Below are 15,629 nucleotides of genomic sequence, written 5' to 3'. Positions count from 1 at the left end.
TGTCACATTAGACGGAGCCACAGAAGATCATTTGTAACCTGCGGCTGTAAAGGGACGATCACGCTGAGCAACAATACATTCAAATCATCGCTGTTGCTATTCAGGGATTTCAAAGTGTGCCAAGAAAACTTTCCCTCACATAACTGAGCCGGCAGCCGCAGCAGCAGCCTGGATTGGTCAACTCAGTGAAGTCACGACTCCAAAATCTGAGCCCACCATCTGCAGCCTCAGCAGAATAAAATATTTATTAGACCGGTCTATGTTTTTCCAGTCCACAGCTGGCCAGTTCTGGTGGAGCGCAACAGATCTTCTGGCTCAGCGTTGGACGAGTTAATCAGTCTGAAAAAAAAAGAAGTGGTTATCAGAGTTACTGGAGCCTTTATGGCAGCTTCAGTCAGTGTGGCCTCCACCTGCCAGTGGGCATCACCAACAGAGGATCACATGTTCACTCCACCGTAGGACAGACTGGATGTTCTCTAGAAGTAGGTGGGAACAGGTGTGTACGTTAACAATCAGTCAAAATGAGACGGAGAACATCAGTGCAGTGATTGAATAATTCCAGCTTCATCATTTTTTCCTGATCATTTCTGCACTGCCTCTAAATTTGGCCTCATTTAGTGACGGGGTGATGCTGAGAGCGCCATCAATAATGAAAGCTAATATAGTGAAGCAGGAGTTCAGTTTGAACCACATGTTGTCCCTGATTTGAGATTATTAAAAGATAAAATACACAAAAATATGAGTAAAAATTACAAAAATATGAGTCAAAAATTACAAACATATACTGAAAAAATATACTGCATGTCTGATGTGAGTTAATTTTTAATTTAATGGATGAAACTGTTAAATTAAAGTTTATAACAGTAAATATATTTAAATATAAACTAGACAAATTTGACAGGTAACAAAAAAAAAGAAGTAGTATTGGTTCTGCATCTTCAATGTTTGTTATATGAGAGATTAAAAAAAAAAAAAAAAAAACTACAGACGTTTTCACAACAAAAATATGAGTTTTTAATCTATAATCCGTCAAAAATATTTTTATATTTAATATATCAATCAATCAATCAATCTGTATTTTGTTACTGGTATAAAAAAGTAAACATCTTTTTAAAAAATTAATAAAAATAAAACATTTAAAAGCCTCAAAAGAAGTTATGGTTGTGGTTTATTTATGGAAAATTACTGTACTTTTATGAGATAGTTATTTCTGACAGACCACCACCTTTATTTTTTACAGTGCACAGTATGATTAATAACCCTCCTGTTGTATATTTAGATTGTAATTCAAGTTAAGCTTTTCCTTCAACATGTTTCATTATCTCTAAATCCAGGGATCACATGAAGCAGAAAAGTTTGTGGATTATTTTTTCCCACTCCTTTCACATTATGTCCTCGAGAACGGCCTGAGAGACTACTGTTACCACGACCCAAGAAAGCTGCATTATTTGTACAACAAAGCTTCTTTAACTAGATTTCTGCGGCGGCAGGCGAGTAAATCAGTGAGTGAAGGAGTGTGAGAGTGAAACAGGACCACTTTATCCTCCATAATCTCGGGGGAATATGCCTGCATCTCATCCCCTGAGGGCAACTGGCAGCATTTCCCTTTTGCTAAGCACGCTCTTAAATGGCTGAATTATGTCACCGCTGATCAATGCGAAACTTCACCACACCCTGGCGTCTGAACACGAGCTGGTTTTCCAGCCCTTAATCAGAAAACAATGGGTCCCGTCTGGCAGGAGACCTCTGAGCTAAATCTCTCGTGATTATTAGATATCGATTGTATTATGCAAAAATGTTGAGATTTTATGATTTAAGCTGATAAAATTTGACAGATTCTGACATAGTTCACAAGGATTTCCAGCCACGTTTATCTTAATCCTTCCAGACGAGTTTTCTCTGCGGGAAACATCCTGGACCTCTGCTCCCATCTGCTGGTCCAACAGTGCAAACAGACACAGAACTCCTCAGAACAGGAAAGTTTTTAATAGATTTTTCAACTCACCAGTCACATTGCAGCCAACATGAAGAATCTTTTTTTTTTTTTTTATATTACCAAAATCATTGCAAAATGCAGTATCATAAATATATAGCAATCTCATATATACTTTTTTTTTTGTACACATTCATTTCAAAGGTCCCTTCGTTGTAAAAAATAAGTGTACAACCAACCTAAAAATCTGATGGAAAACCTGCACAGTTCAGGGTTTTTCTAAGGAGAAATACTTTAAATACTTCTATCTTTTGTTAAAACTACTATAAAGTGAAGATTGCTTTGATCTTGTTTTATTGCTGGAGAGACGTTCTGATTATCTTGTGAAACATCAAACAACCATAAAGTCCACGTGATAGAAATGTGTGATATTTTTTTTGACGTATATTCAATTAAATAAAAGGGTATAAAAAGGCATTATTGGCAAAAGCAGAAGCGGTACAGTATAAGTGCTTTTACAAAAAAATAAACTTACTCTGAATATTTAAAAGATACAAAACGTGGAGTGTGACTGCCGGCGTGAAGCTGAGTAACGGAGACGGCTTCGATCGTGAAAAGGAGTGTGAGGATCGACAGGAGGATGTGAAAAGCGTTTGTCTTGTGCTCGTTCTGCTCCTCGTGGTGCAGCACGTTGGGTTGTTTTTATTCTTAATACTCCCTCTCTCCCTGATTTGTTCGCCACCTCTGAGCTCTATCTACCGTCTCCTCGTTAGCTTCCCGCCTCGTTCCGCCGTCTCTCAGTGCCAGTCTTCGTCGTCGTCATCCTCCCCTTCGGACGAGTCTTCCTGGCCGCTGACCTCCGCCTGCTCCATCACTCCGTTTCCATTTCCGCCCTGATGAGCTGCCGCCGCCGCTGCTGCTGCTGCTGCCGCCGCCGCTGCCTTCCTGGCTCGAGCCTGAGCTGCTGCCTGCTCTTCCTCCTCTTTCTGACGCAGCGCTGCAGCCTTCTTCTCCTGCTCGGCGTGACTCTTCATGTGGGCACTTCGGCTCTTCACTTTATAAAACACTCTGCAAAAGGCAAGAAAATTATGCAGCGTTAAGCTCAATAGTGGCTGTTTGGAGTGAAGCACGTAGACGGTAGAAGAAGACGTTAAAGTCCAGCACACTGCTGCAGGTACACAAGAATCTGTATAAAGTAGGAATGATGCTGTAGTTTAGGTTTTAACGTCTGATTGATAGTGAGCTTGTGGAGCCAACGCTGATGCAGATTTCTGAGGGAGTAAAAAATTGTGATATTAGCAGATCGTCAGATTTTCAGAGACAAACACATAAAGGATGCATCAAAAAAAGTCGTTGTTTATTCACTTTCTAGCGACGCATTTCACAAACTGGTTAGCAAATTAGCGAGCAGACACCACCACAGAGTTTCGTAAGCAATGAGGCCACACTTCTAGACAATCTGTGTGTCTGCATTACAACAAACATCTTTTTCTGTATTATTAAAAGCATTTTATACCTGCACATATTGGACAACAGAGCTGCTGCTTCTGGTTTATGTGTGACAGGCCAACACAGGCTCTACTGTGTGTCTGTATCCTCCTCAGATAATCAGTAATGCTGTCAAAGATAGGGGGTTGCTCGTGTTTTTCACATTACCTGCTCAGTATAAAGTGTTTTTGAGCAGGTGGGGCATCTAATATATGGAGAGCTCATTTGCAAAAACAGACAAACCTTCAGAAAAACCACCGTTCCATCGTCTACCTGAGACACCATCAATCAAACTGAAGTTATCTCTATTTCTGTCATTTCTACTGAGCGTCCACTCAGCGTCAGTTTGATCGATATGATCTCAAGCAAACAACAATAAATATGTTTTCTGAAAATCTACAAAAATAAAGGCCTTGAATCTTGAATCTTAATCCTTGCTCTGACAGCATCACTGATTATTTGATCAGATTATCAATAATCAGAGTCAAAACTGAATTGTGGCCACAGATGTATATGAACGAAGACAAAAATTCAACCTGTCATGAGTCTGTGTTCTCCGGAGGATGTGAAAAAGGCACTTACTCTAAATTATTACATCTCATCTGACTATGAATAAAGCGTCTACGTGTTGATTCTCTCGACAACCCTTCATCCAGTCTACTTTAAAGTTGGCGGCTGTGTTGCTGGGGACACATCGAGTCTGAAGGTTTTCATAAGCAGCTGCCATCTTTGGGGGTCTTCATGTGGTCCTCATCGGGCCTTTAGCGGCGCATAAGAAGAGCCAACGTTGCCTCTTTTGCTGGGCAGCTTCATCAGATGCATGTGATGATGTGTTCTGCTAAGAGCGCTGGCAGAACTACAACCTGCAGCGTGAAACCTGTCGCCCCCTTCTGGCAGTGAGAGTAAATGCATGAGCATTTTTTGCATATGTCATCGTTGTTGATAGTTTTCTTTTGGAGACTGTAGTCCTAAGTTTCTTTGTTATCCTTATTCTTTTGCTTTCTTCCAGCAGCTCTTAAACCAAAGTTTCTTTTTCTTTATCATTCAAAAGCAAGTGTGGTAGATAAATATGACCATTTTGTGGCTTTATTACACATTTTATCTGTATTATGCAGCACGATTAGCTGTGTCATGAAGTCTTATTTCATCTTATCGAAGACTTGTACAAATACACTTTTGACCCACATCGGGTCGACCGCAGACAGGAGAAACCGTGTCAACATTTCTAACTGCAGCAAACATACTGATGAGTCACTGCAGCTGCAACCAGCACAAACATCACTCGCAAGCAACACCCGAAACACAGCACAGAGAATGTAAATCTCTTTTACCTGCCACATTTCTTGCAGGGAAATATCGCATCGGGATCCTGTGGCGGCTTCGTTGGCGCTCTGCTCTTCTTCGCCGCAGCCTCGGCTCGGGGCCTGTGCGGCGCCGACGGGTGATGAGTCTCCTTGTTCACGGCGTCGGGCTCTTTGATCACCAGCACCGTTCCTGCCTGGACCAGCAAAAAGACGTGGGTATTGATTGTTTCAGTCCATCAGCCACAGTAAGGCTCAGCTAGCCTTCCTCATACACGTTTACATCAGATTATACAAGTTCAAATAACACAAAGTATTTGACTGTATGAAAAAGGGTCAGAAGTGCATTTAACGGTTGAGTAAAGCCAGTGCATGAGCTGGACGGTGTGGTGCAGATACTGACATAGTCATGAGCCTGTAGTGACTGAGCAACCCTCGCCTGGTGGCTGCTATCGAGGCTCGGGTCATAAGAAGCCTCCTTCCTGTCGTCTCCATCCGCCTCTCCTTGAGTCAGCTTTGACTGCTGTGAACCCTGTGTGATGAGCAGAAATGAGACAGAACGTTGGTCATAATAATAAAATGTCATATAGGCCAAAGTTTGATAAGGAGGATCTGTTCCCTCATGTTCTGCCTTTGTTCCTCTACCGACAAATACGTGTCATTTCTCTATTGTCATTGAAATTTCTGTCATGGCCAGTGATCCCACCAGCTTTATAAAATAAAAAAAAGAAGTTATCCCAGAAAGAAACTGTAAAAACAAGATGGATTTTCAACGTTGCGGTGATCTCTGAGCTGCTGATCTGTGACGTTTCCTCAGACAAATCCTGAGATTTTAGTCACTTTATTCTGCGTTTTATTCAAAAACTTGGCCCAAATACATCAATTGCACAAACTAAGCATCCAGCGCTCCTCTGCACACCTGTGAAGCCGCTCAGCTGCAACCAACAGTCACGTGACAAACACTCATCGATAGATAGATAAGAAACAGGTATGAAAACAAATTAAAAATAAAAGTAGTGAAACATCTACAGTATGCAGAGACACACCTTGTTTTTCACACTAGGAACAACCCAAGCACAGTCCAGAAAAATAAATATAAAATAAATAGCCAAAGAAGTTCAACTTTGTTATGATTTCTGGCGTTTTAACTTTGTAAATCTGCACAACCTCGAGCCTTGATTCTGTCATTTTCCTAAAGCTGCTGTATAAAATGAGCTTGCAGTGAGTAGAAACGGGATTCAGGAGGTGAAATACTGTTTCAGACCTACTAATGAGCAGCTCTCCTCTGTCCTGCCGCATCCTTTCCTTCAGAATTCAAGGAAGTCTCGACCAAAGTTTCAATCAGCCGTCTGCTAACTGTTTAGTAACAGCAGCGAGACTCTGGGGATCTGATCTGCTGCCTTCGTTTGGGAAAACATTCTGTAAGTTTTGGTCTCACTACTCATGACTGAAGCAAAAAATAAAAATAAAAATAAACTTTCTCACAGCCTGATTAAGTCAAAGAAACCCATCTGTCATCTCTACACCTTAATCCTCACCAGGGTCATGGGGGGCTGGAGTCTATCCCAGCTGACTCAGGGTGAAGGCAGGTTCACCTGGACAGGTAACCAGTCTATCACAGGGCTACACTTAGAGACAGACAACCAAGCACACTCACATTCACACCTACGGAGGGAACCCACGCTGCACGGGGAGAAACATGGAGGCAGAAAGATCCCGGGTGTCCTCACCATCACAGACTAATTCTAACATTTAACCATAACAGCTGAGCCGAGTGAGCGCCGCTCTACCTTAACGTCCACCACAGCCTCCGTGTGCTTCTCCACAGGTGAGTCCGGAGGGCCGAAGGTTAAGATGCCGCTGCGTCCGATCTTCACCTGCTTCTTGAAGGTGTAGTAGAACTCCACACACTGAGCCACGGTCTTAGTCCGCACCTTTAAACAGAACAGGAAACGGGCACACAGGCAGGGCTGCATCAGGATTAACTGAACAGTTCCATGTAAACTCCACTGAAACGCTGAGATGGAGCACATGTTCTAACAATGTTCTACAACCAGTGAGGAAGTTAGAATTAAAATATGTGGATAGACGAATGAGCTTCTGTGGTTAATATGTCTGGAAAACACATTTCCTACATTTGTTTCCTTTCTTGTATCAATCGTTATGTGAAATACTGAGTCTAGTTTTGTTTCCTTCTTCCACAACTTCTGACCTCACAATAGTAACGGCTGACAGTGTTGTTTAAAATGTTTATTGATGCTACAAAGGGGCACGTTCAACCCTCCTCCAGTGTATTTTGGGATTTATTTACATTGACCTGTAATTGTTCCTGCTGCAGGGTAAAACTAATGAGCATACCAGTTTCTGCACCAGGAAGAAGTCCTTCCTGTAGGCTGAGATTCCCTTATTGAAGTAGCGCTTCTCCTCTGGAGTCCAGCTGTCGGAGCCTGCGAGGAAAACAGATGCAGCGAAGTTAAATAAACACGTATGAATGAAGAAATATTTTAGGGGAAACAGAAAATCGCTCAGAAAGAGGATGAAATGACGGGAATTATGACATGATTAACGTGGAAAAGCTTGTTCACCTGAGTAGTGATAACCTGTCAGGTGGTGACCTTTGGGGAAGATGGGTTCCTGAAGCATCAAACGTTCCAGTGTTTCCTTAAAATCAACATCACAGTGAGCAAAACCGGAGCTTCTCGTTTGTGTGGCTTAACTACGCAACACAGCAACAAGTATAAAATTACAGTCAAAACAATCTTAAAAATGAAGGTTAACAAAAAGGCTTTTTAAGATTTTGCTGCTATTTTAGGAATTTAATTGAACTTAGATGGATGTTCTGCAAATATCTGGCAAACTCTGCTGCTCATCTGAGTTATTATCAGTCGGTTTACTCACGAGGAAATCGCCTCCGCATTCATGTAAACAGTGCAAAGTCAGCTCCTGATTGGTTCCTCCTCCTCTCAGAACACTGGAACAAGCCATGCTCATCAAATCCTCCACTAGAAAGAGAAAGCGAGGAGGCGGCGGTGACGAAACAAACTCAACTGAAACAGCCGTGGGTGGATCGCGGGTAACGTGAGATACTAACTGCTCTCTCGGTCGCCATGCTTGAGGTTGGAGTCGTCCACAGGAAGCCAAACCAAGTCGGCTTTGTGCTGGTCAAACTGGGAGGAAGGCTGATCCTGCAGATCGGGAATCTCCGCCTGGTACTGCAGCCCGATGTTGATGCGCCTGGAAGAGTGTTGAGTTGTAAGAGGCACTGTGATGGAGAAGAAAGCTCAGACGGCTGTTTGGGCGACACTTACGGTTCGAGGCTAACCGGTGTGGCGTCGGTGATCAGAGGCAGGACAGGAGGCGTGATTTCTGAACTCGCTGAAAGATGAAAAGAAGCAATTGCTCATTGTCTGACAAAGCCTCATTAAATGAATAATTCATGAGCAAACCCCGAAGCGACAGGCGCGACTTACCGGAACGCAACAGGCTGCGTGTTGCCGATTTGGGCGTAGCCGGCGGCGGCGGCAGGATTTGGTTGCTCGCTATGTTGGTCAGGAAGGTGGAGAAGTAGAGTCCCGTACCTTCCCGCACCGGAGACAGGATGGGTGGAGGCGTGTACGGGGGCAGGGTGAGGGGGTTGTCGGGCAGCCGGACCGGAGAGCGCAGGTTGCTCTGGTAGGAGGTGATGCTGGAGTAGAGGGACGGAGGGATGAAGGTGGAGGGTTTGGGAGGAGGGATGATGAGCGGCTCGGGGCGAGGGCGCCGCTTGAATTTAGCTTTTCCATCCTCGTCCAGGCCTGGATCGCTTTCCCCATCCTGGGTAGAAGAAAGGTGGAGTTAGAATTTGTTTCTGTTGATATCAGTGTGATGGAAAAGTTGCTTCTTCTAAGTGAGCCTGTAGCTGAGTGTAATGTGCACATCGGTCACATGTCTGCTTGTCCAACTGCCTCAAACACGAACACGTAAATGGACTTCTCCTCACTCACAGTGGTCTGGCAGATCTCATTGGAGGGCAAGGGGCATAATTACGTCGTGAATGGCTACACAAATATTTTACTTCAAAACATAATTTAAAACAAGGAATTTGTTGTTTTAAAAAAGTAATCTGTCTTATATTTGTCGTGTTGGGATACAATAAGAGAGACAGAAACAGTCAGAGCTTTAGTGAAGCCAGTGAGGCTGTTGCAGGGGTTTTTAGGACGTCATGGGAGATTTAAAGTAGCCCTGAGATGATCGCACAAAATGGCATCGAAAGACAATTAAAGTCAACTCTTTCTGGGGGCACTTAGGAGAAGGGATTTACTTCAAAGCCTTCCAAAAAATTTCCAGTTTGATGCTATCGTAAAAATAAAATAAAATAAAAACACCACAATTACTTATTTTTTAATTAGGAGAAATGCCGGGTTTTCAACTTTCCAACAGTCCTTGAACTACTCACCTGTGACCTGCCATTCTGTCAGGACAGTTAACCAAATCTAAACTAATTATCGTGATATTTCATTTAAAAATCACTCAATGCTACGTGTGTCATTGAAAATATCACCAAAAACAAACCCTTTGAAATTACCAGAAAGTGCAAAAAACTATAAAAGACTGCAGACCACATAACTGTGAAACTGTGCAACCAACAGTCATACGATAAACATTCAGGGGCTTTTCAGCTGAACTGCAGGCGGTGTTTTCACAGAGTACACGGGAGGTAAGTGTGAAAATGCAAATTCAAAACGTGAGTAATGAAATATCTCTCGTATACGCCACCATTCATTTATTTTTTACCAGAAGTATTTGAAAATTCTACTTTCATGTTTTCTTTTTTTATGATTTTATCGCATCATAACTATGTCATAACACCCAGGCTACATTTTAGAGTTCCCTCTACCTCTATTCACGGCTGCAGCTGTTTCCACAGATGTGCAGGACTTCATGCTAAAGTGACAAACGAGCCCACAGTGAATAAAAATGGGGCAAGAGTGAAAAAACACCCTGAAACTGGTTGTGGTTAGTTCAGATCCGGATTTTGATAACAACACGTATGTCTGTGAAGATTCTCATTCCTCCACATCAGGGTTGTTCTGGCAGATTAATCGAGTTCCTTGAAGACGTTCCACCTCTCATCCAAGAGGCTTCATCAGGTCTGACTGACTAGTTGGGAGTTCCAGATGCTTCTATCCTTAAGGAGCCGTTAACACCTGAGTTTAGGTTTCAGTTGGGGGTTTGTTGCTTCTCCCCCTCGTTATGTGAGTCATTAGTACTCCCCCTGCCCCCAACGGGGTTCGTTAGTTGTGGCTAGGTGTGGATGTGGTTTCATCTTCCTGGGGAAATTTTTTAGGACTGAATTCTAAACCAGTGAGAGGTGATGCCTCAGACCTCCACCACCTCTGTTCAGGGATGGTCTTTCCAGTTAGATGGCTTCTTTCACCCCTCTCTCAGACCATCTGTCCTCCCTGCAGGCCAAAATCTGTACATCTTCAAATGAGTGTCCTTTGTCCTTAAGATGCAGGTGGACTGCTGAGTGCTAATGGCTCCTTCAGGATATCGGTATCTGGAACTCCCCACTAGTCAGTCAGACCTGATGAAGCCTCTTGGATGAAACGTCTTCAAGGAACTCAAGCAGCTGCTACGACTAAACTACAAGAACATCATCTATGGTTTTCAGCCGCTGCATTCAGGAATGAGCTCTCTATATAGTAGTAATAAGTGTCTTCACGTTCACATGTCAGCCCTGGGATTTTGTTTTCTGTCTGTAATCCATAAGAAACCAAACATCGATCAACTGTTCTCAAAAACGTAATCGCATTTCACATTTAATTGTGAAATTTACAAAGCGGTCGATGCGCTGGTTGAATCTGGATTCACTGTGAACACTACAAAACCGGGTTTGTAACAGCTGGTCGTGTGGATTTTGGAACTTGTGAGTCATGTTATCGTCTAATTCGCTGCAGATTGGTCCAGTGTTCAGCAGCACATCTCTGTTGCTTCTCAGCAGATGTTTTCCAGACGAACAGCCTCAAAAAGTTTGACCTCTGCGAAGCTTCTTGTACACATCAGAATGCGAACTTTGAGGCTGCTTGTATAACTGGGTGGGATTGCATTGTTGCTGCTGACAGTTTCTGCATTTTAAAGGGGTCTTGAGGTAATTACATAATGTGGTCAGAGGCTGTATAAACACCTACAAACATGACTTCTGTAAATGTTTCAGGATGGAATGTGCAATCTGAAAATCTCAGGGTTTCTTGAGGAGTTGATAAGTAAATAACACGACCACGAGTCACTCACGATGCTGCTGCTGCCACCGATTTCAAAGGAGCTGAAATGAAAGCAAGAGCGCTAACCTGGCCAAAACTCTCAGTGATGGAGTTTCTGAGCGATCGCCGACGAGCCACGATGACGGAGGGTTTGCGATCAGACTGTCCCGCAGGCCGCTCGCCCTGCCCGAGGCGTCCCGGAGCCCAGCCGCTCGGAGGCTCCGCTTGGCTCCGGTGCACCGGCACGGACACCGGGATGACCAGAGGCAACATGGAGGACTGTCTGCCCGAGGGACCTTCTTCCTGCTGAGGCACGAGAGCAAAAAAAGAAGATGAGGAGGAGAGGTGGAAAAAAAAAAAGAGAGAGAGAGAATGCAGCAGGGAGGTTGGGGGAAGTAGCAGGAAAATGGAAATGGAGTTGAGATACAAAAAGAGGAAGATGGTGAGAGTGCACATGGTCTTCTACACGTAACGGCATTTTAAAATCTGATTCACTTTCAAAATAAATTACAGCATTAAAAACTGTAATTACTGTGCAAAAGTAAACATGGTGTTTGATTTAACAACGACATTATAGCTGCATGGTAAGATTATTTCAGTACATTTTAATTATTGGGGTTTTTTTTGTCTCTGCCGTCCCAAAAAATAGTGAAACGTGCTCATCACACGGGTAATAACACACATTCAGATGTCGTATTATTTAAAGATGCTGCATTTACAATGTTATAAAACACAGACAGCATCATATTATTACACATAAGATGCTTGAACCAATAAATGTTTGGTTGAGTAAATAATTATTTTTTCTAGAGCTAAAACATTCAATTATTGGACTAATTACATCAGTTGAATTGACATAATTGAGAAATAGAAGCTAGTTGTTTGCTATTTTATTCTAAAGACTGTGCAGAAAGGTACAAATGTCTGGTTTTTGGGGAGTTTTTTTTCTAAGTAAATGTTGTTTTATAACCACGTTTCCATGATGTTTCTAGAACGTGACAACACCTCCCTGGTATTTCTAGTGACGCTGATACAAATTTCACCTGAACTCTACCAACTACAAATCAGTTGTATGATTTATATTTGTGGTAAAGTTGAGAACAAGACTTGAGACGTGAAAATCTCCTCCTCTGACCCAGGAGAGTGCTGCTCGCTAACCACAAACACAACAGCTCTGGGGTTGTGAATAGCCATATTAAACCTGTTTGGCTTGTGTCGAGGAGCAAAGCTGTGCAGGTTGACAGCTCTGCCCCTCCCTAGCGCCGCTGAATGACTGGGAAAAGGCCTGAGGAATGTGGAGGTGTGCAGACATGCAGCTGCACCAACTGTACATCCAGCGTGCGCAGTCGGCACAAAAAAACCCACGACCGAGCGCCCCGTGACCCCCTCAGGGAGGAGCGCTACGTGTCCCCGCGCCGACAGAAAAAGAAAAAGGACATAAAGTGCATTTTACTAGTTTTTGTTTTTATGGTCTGTGTAACAACGCCGCTACGGAGGAAATAAAGAAGGCTGGGTCCAGTGGGTGTGCCACTTCAGAATGCAAACATTACAAATCCCGAATAACAAGGCGAAGGGTTTCAGCTTTCTCCTAAAATAAGAGCAATCTTTCAAATTCAAAAGGAGGATTCTTCCAATAACAGCCGATATTCAGGTTGCACCAGAATGCCGTTGCCGGATAATGCTCTGTATAATGTGACTGTGCAAACTCGTAAAAATGGCCGCAATCGCTGAGACTCGACAGCTGTAGGAGTCGAGTAAACAGACCCAAGAAAAGGATTTTGTAAACTGTAGGGAAGTTCTGCATAGAAACAGAGTTCTTCCTCTTTGTGCAAACTGCTTGCCAACTTTGATCAAATTTGCTTTCAATTGCACAAATGAGCTACCTTTGCAATTCCTTCTTAAGTAAACTAAGCTTCAGGTTAATTCAGTTTAACTGTATCTCTGTCATATGTGAATAATAGATCAGCTACAGCAGCAGATTAAAGAGTGATTTTTTTTTTAACCTTGACTATTTTAGCAGGAAGTGACTCCATTTCTGACGCCTTCTGGGCAAGTGTCTCCAAGTTGATCTCCTTGGACGCCCTCCTTCTCCTGCGGGTGATCTGGATGACCCCTCCTGTCGACACTTGGCTTTCAGCGCCTCTCACAGCCTGCACACCCGCCACTCCGTTCTGGGACGGTGGAGGCTCTTTAGAGGCTTGAGACCAGATGTTTGTTGAAGGGGGACCCAGTGGGGACTGTCCGTCTCTGGAAAGGCGACGTGAGCGCCGTGGGGCGGCGGGTGCGGCGTCTCCACCCTCAGCAGCGGCCTTTTCAGGGCATGAATCGGTTGCATCTGATGCATCGCAGGTTTGATCCTCTGGTTCCTGCTGCGGCTCCACCGACTGGACCTCTTCTTTTTTCGACCCGGCGTCAGGCGGACGAGGCTCGCGAGGCTGATAAGCTACAAAGTTTTGGGCCTGCTGCTGTTTTGGCTGCACCTGTGGTTGTGTGGTTTCTTGCTGTGGCACGTTTTGTTGCTGCAACTGCTGCTGCTGCTGCATTTGCTGCATTTGTTGCTGTCGCTCCTGTAGCTGCTGATGGTGATACTGTTGCTGCATTTGCTGCAGCTGTTGCATTTGCTGCTGTTGGATTTGCTGTTGCTGCAGATGTTGCTGCTGTTGTTGTTGCTGCTGCTGCTGCTGCTGCTGTTGCTGCAGTTGAAGTTGATGCTGCTGATGCAACTGTTGTTGCTGCTGCTGCTGCTGCTGCTGCTGCTGGTGATGATGGTGCATTTGTTGCTGCTGCTGCTGCTGCATCTGGTGGAGAAGTTGCTGCTGAGTTTTGGGCTGTTCGCTGTAGGCCAGGTTCGGCATCGCCTTGTTACCGGGAAAAACCGAGTAATACCCCCCGGATGAGAACTGTTGCTTGCTGGGTCTGAACGTCGCCTGGAAGGGCTGCAGCATGGAGCCCTGCAGAGTGTGCGGCGGCACGTGCGGCTGGCCCTGCAGCTCCACGCCTTTGTGGCCGTGCTGGTAGGCCTGCAGCTGAGCCTGATGCATCGCGGCGGCGGCGTGCTGCTCCCATTCCAGCCCCCTCCCCTGAGCTTGGGCCTGGGTGGCATCTCTGTAAACCTCCACGGGTGCAGGCAGCTGATTCTCCCCTCCCATCGGCAGAGCTACGCCCTCGTGGACCCCTTTGTGGAACGCCATCTGACCCCTGACATTCACTCCGCTCATGTAGGGGCCAAAGTTCTGCCCCCAGGCCGGCACCGGGGCTTCCTGGGACCAGCCGGGGGCCTGTATGGAGTCCTGGTGCATCCACTTTACTGGAGCAGCCTGTTGATAGTGTGGTAGACTTTGGGGCCCTTTTTCTGGGTTATAAACACCAGAGCTGCTGGCAGAGTCACTGTGGCTTGACTCTAAAGCCGGAGGTCCCATACCATAATAAACCTCCCCTGAATGCTGCACGGTCTCTTTCATGGCTGCAGCCCGAAGCTTGCCGCTCTTGTCAGTATTAACTTGAGGCGGGAGACTCATAGTAATATTGGAAAAAGTATGAAAACGTCGAGAGTCAGAGCTCTGAGTCTTGATCTCCGTAGTGTGACTTCACTGCCTGTGGTCGAGAAATTCTTTAATTGTGTATTCAGAGGTATCTGGGAGGAAATATAAATCCCAGAGGAAAGTGCAGGGTGGGGAACATGCAGCCCTCCTTCAAGAATCAAATCTGAAGTTTGCAGTCCATTCTTCTCATCCTCTTTGGAGACCTTGTGAGAGAAACAACATGTTAGACACTTTCCAGAAAGGCAAGCACCAAAGTTTTCAGTGTCGTCTGCAGCAAAGAGGAAACTGAGGCCTACACCAGCAAATAGCCCTGACAGTTAAGTGGAAACATATAGGCCTGTAGACGTGAGCACAGGCACAGCAAAACCTATGTTTCGATATTCACGTCCAGGTGCGTGCAGAGAGGACATTACGAGCTGAAGTTTGGAGGCGGCAGGCAACACGGAGGCGCAAACAGTGCAGCTGCCATTTGGTACAACAAGAAATACAGGAAACGAAGGGGCTCATGCAATCACCCGAGCGATAGCCAGTGATGTTATGTTAACAATCAGCAATAAGGAAGCGCCCGAGGAGCTGAGTGCTGTTAGGCAACACGGCAGATTAGTGAGCATTAGTTAAACACAGTGTATTAACCTTATCAATGGTGCGCGCAGCTCTCCATGGCCAGCTCCATGGAGCCACTTTGGTCTCGATCAAAGTCGACTGCATGCAGCTCCATGAAGGGGATCGTGCGCAGCAAATGTCATAACTCTGACAACTTTCCCTCGAGTTTCACGGCGCACAATATGGCGCACGGGCGACTTCACAATCCCACGAAAAAGACGCTCCAAAGTCCGGGCGCGGCGGAGCGGCTCATTAACGCCGTAGTTACGATGTTGCACAGTGTATCCGTAAAACTGTGCACTTCCAGGAAAACATGTCCACAACTTTCTCCCCCCGCATCAACGAGTAAACCACACACGAGACGGTGGCTGTGTGAAAACTCCGCCGTGCAGCGGCCCGCTCGGGTATTTCCGCAGATTTCAACGTCGCTGCAGCGCGTTCACAGCCGCAGCTTAGGCTCGTCCGGAGCGTGTGGAGCGCTGCGAAACTGCGCAAACACGCAGAAAGTTGCGCGTCACCC

General features: G+C 45.0%; 1 protein-coding gene across 2 annotated transcripts; it reads right to left on the bottom strand.

Annotated features, from left to right (window-relative positions):
* Window positions 1–1,964: 1,964 nt before the first annotated feature.
* On the bottom strand, window positions 1,965–15,602 carry mideasa (mitotic deacetylase associated SANT domain protein a). 2 transcript variants are annotated; one of them, XM_008302340.1, is made up of 13 exons: window positions 15,140–15,602; window positions 12,968–14,709; window positions 11,052–11,270; window positions 8,193–8,535; window positions 8,031–8,097; window positions 7,814–7,956; window positions 7,621–7,724; window positions 7,308–7,383; window positions 7,081–7,169; window positions 6,513–6,656; window positions 5,126–5,254; window positions 4,753–4,919; window positions 1,965–3,001 (listed from the first exon to the last, which is right to left on the bottom strand). In XM_008302340.1, exons 2-13 carry the CDS (start codon window positions 14,480–14,482, stop codon window positions 2,731–2,733), a joined length of 3,267 nt encoding a protein of 1,088 aa, XP_008300562.1. In that variant the 5' UTR covers window positions 14,483–14,709; window positions 15,140–15,602; the 3' UTR covers window positions 1,965–2,730. The 2 variants fall into 2 exon arrangements, with proteins under 2 accessions (XP_008300562.1, XP_008300563.1); XM_008302341.1 differs by having other exon boundaries at window positions 11,052–11,267.
* Window positions 15,603–15,629: the final 27 nt, after the last annotated feature.

The sequence above is a fragment of the Stegastes partitus genome, unplaced genomic scaffold (genome assembly GCF_000690725.1).
Source record: "Stegastes partitus isolate 25-593 unplaced genomic scaffold, Stegastes_partitus-1.0.2 Scaffold1796, whole genome shotgun sequence".
NCBI lineage: Eukaryota > Metazoa > Chordata > Actinopteri > Pomacentridae > Stegastes > Stegastes partitus.
Note: the sequence above shows the minus strand (reverse complement) of the source record. Positions and strands in the feature narration are given on the sequence as shown.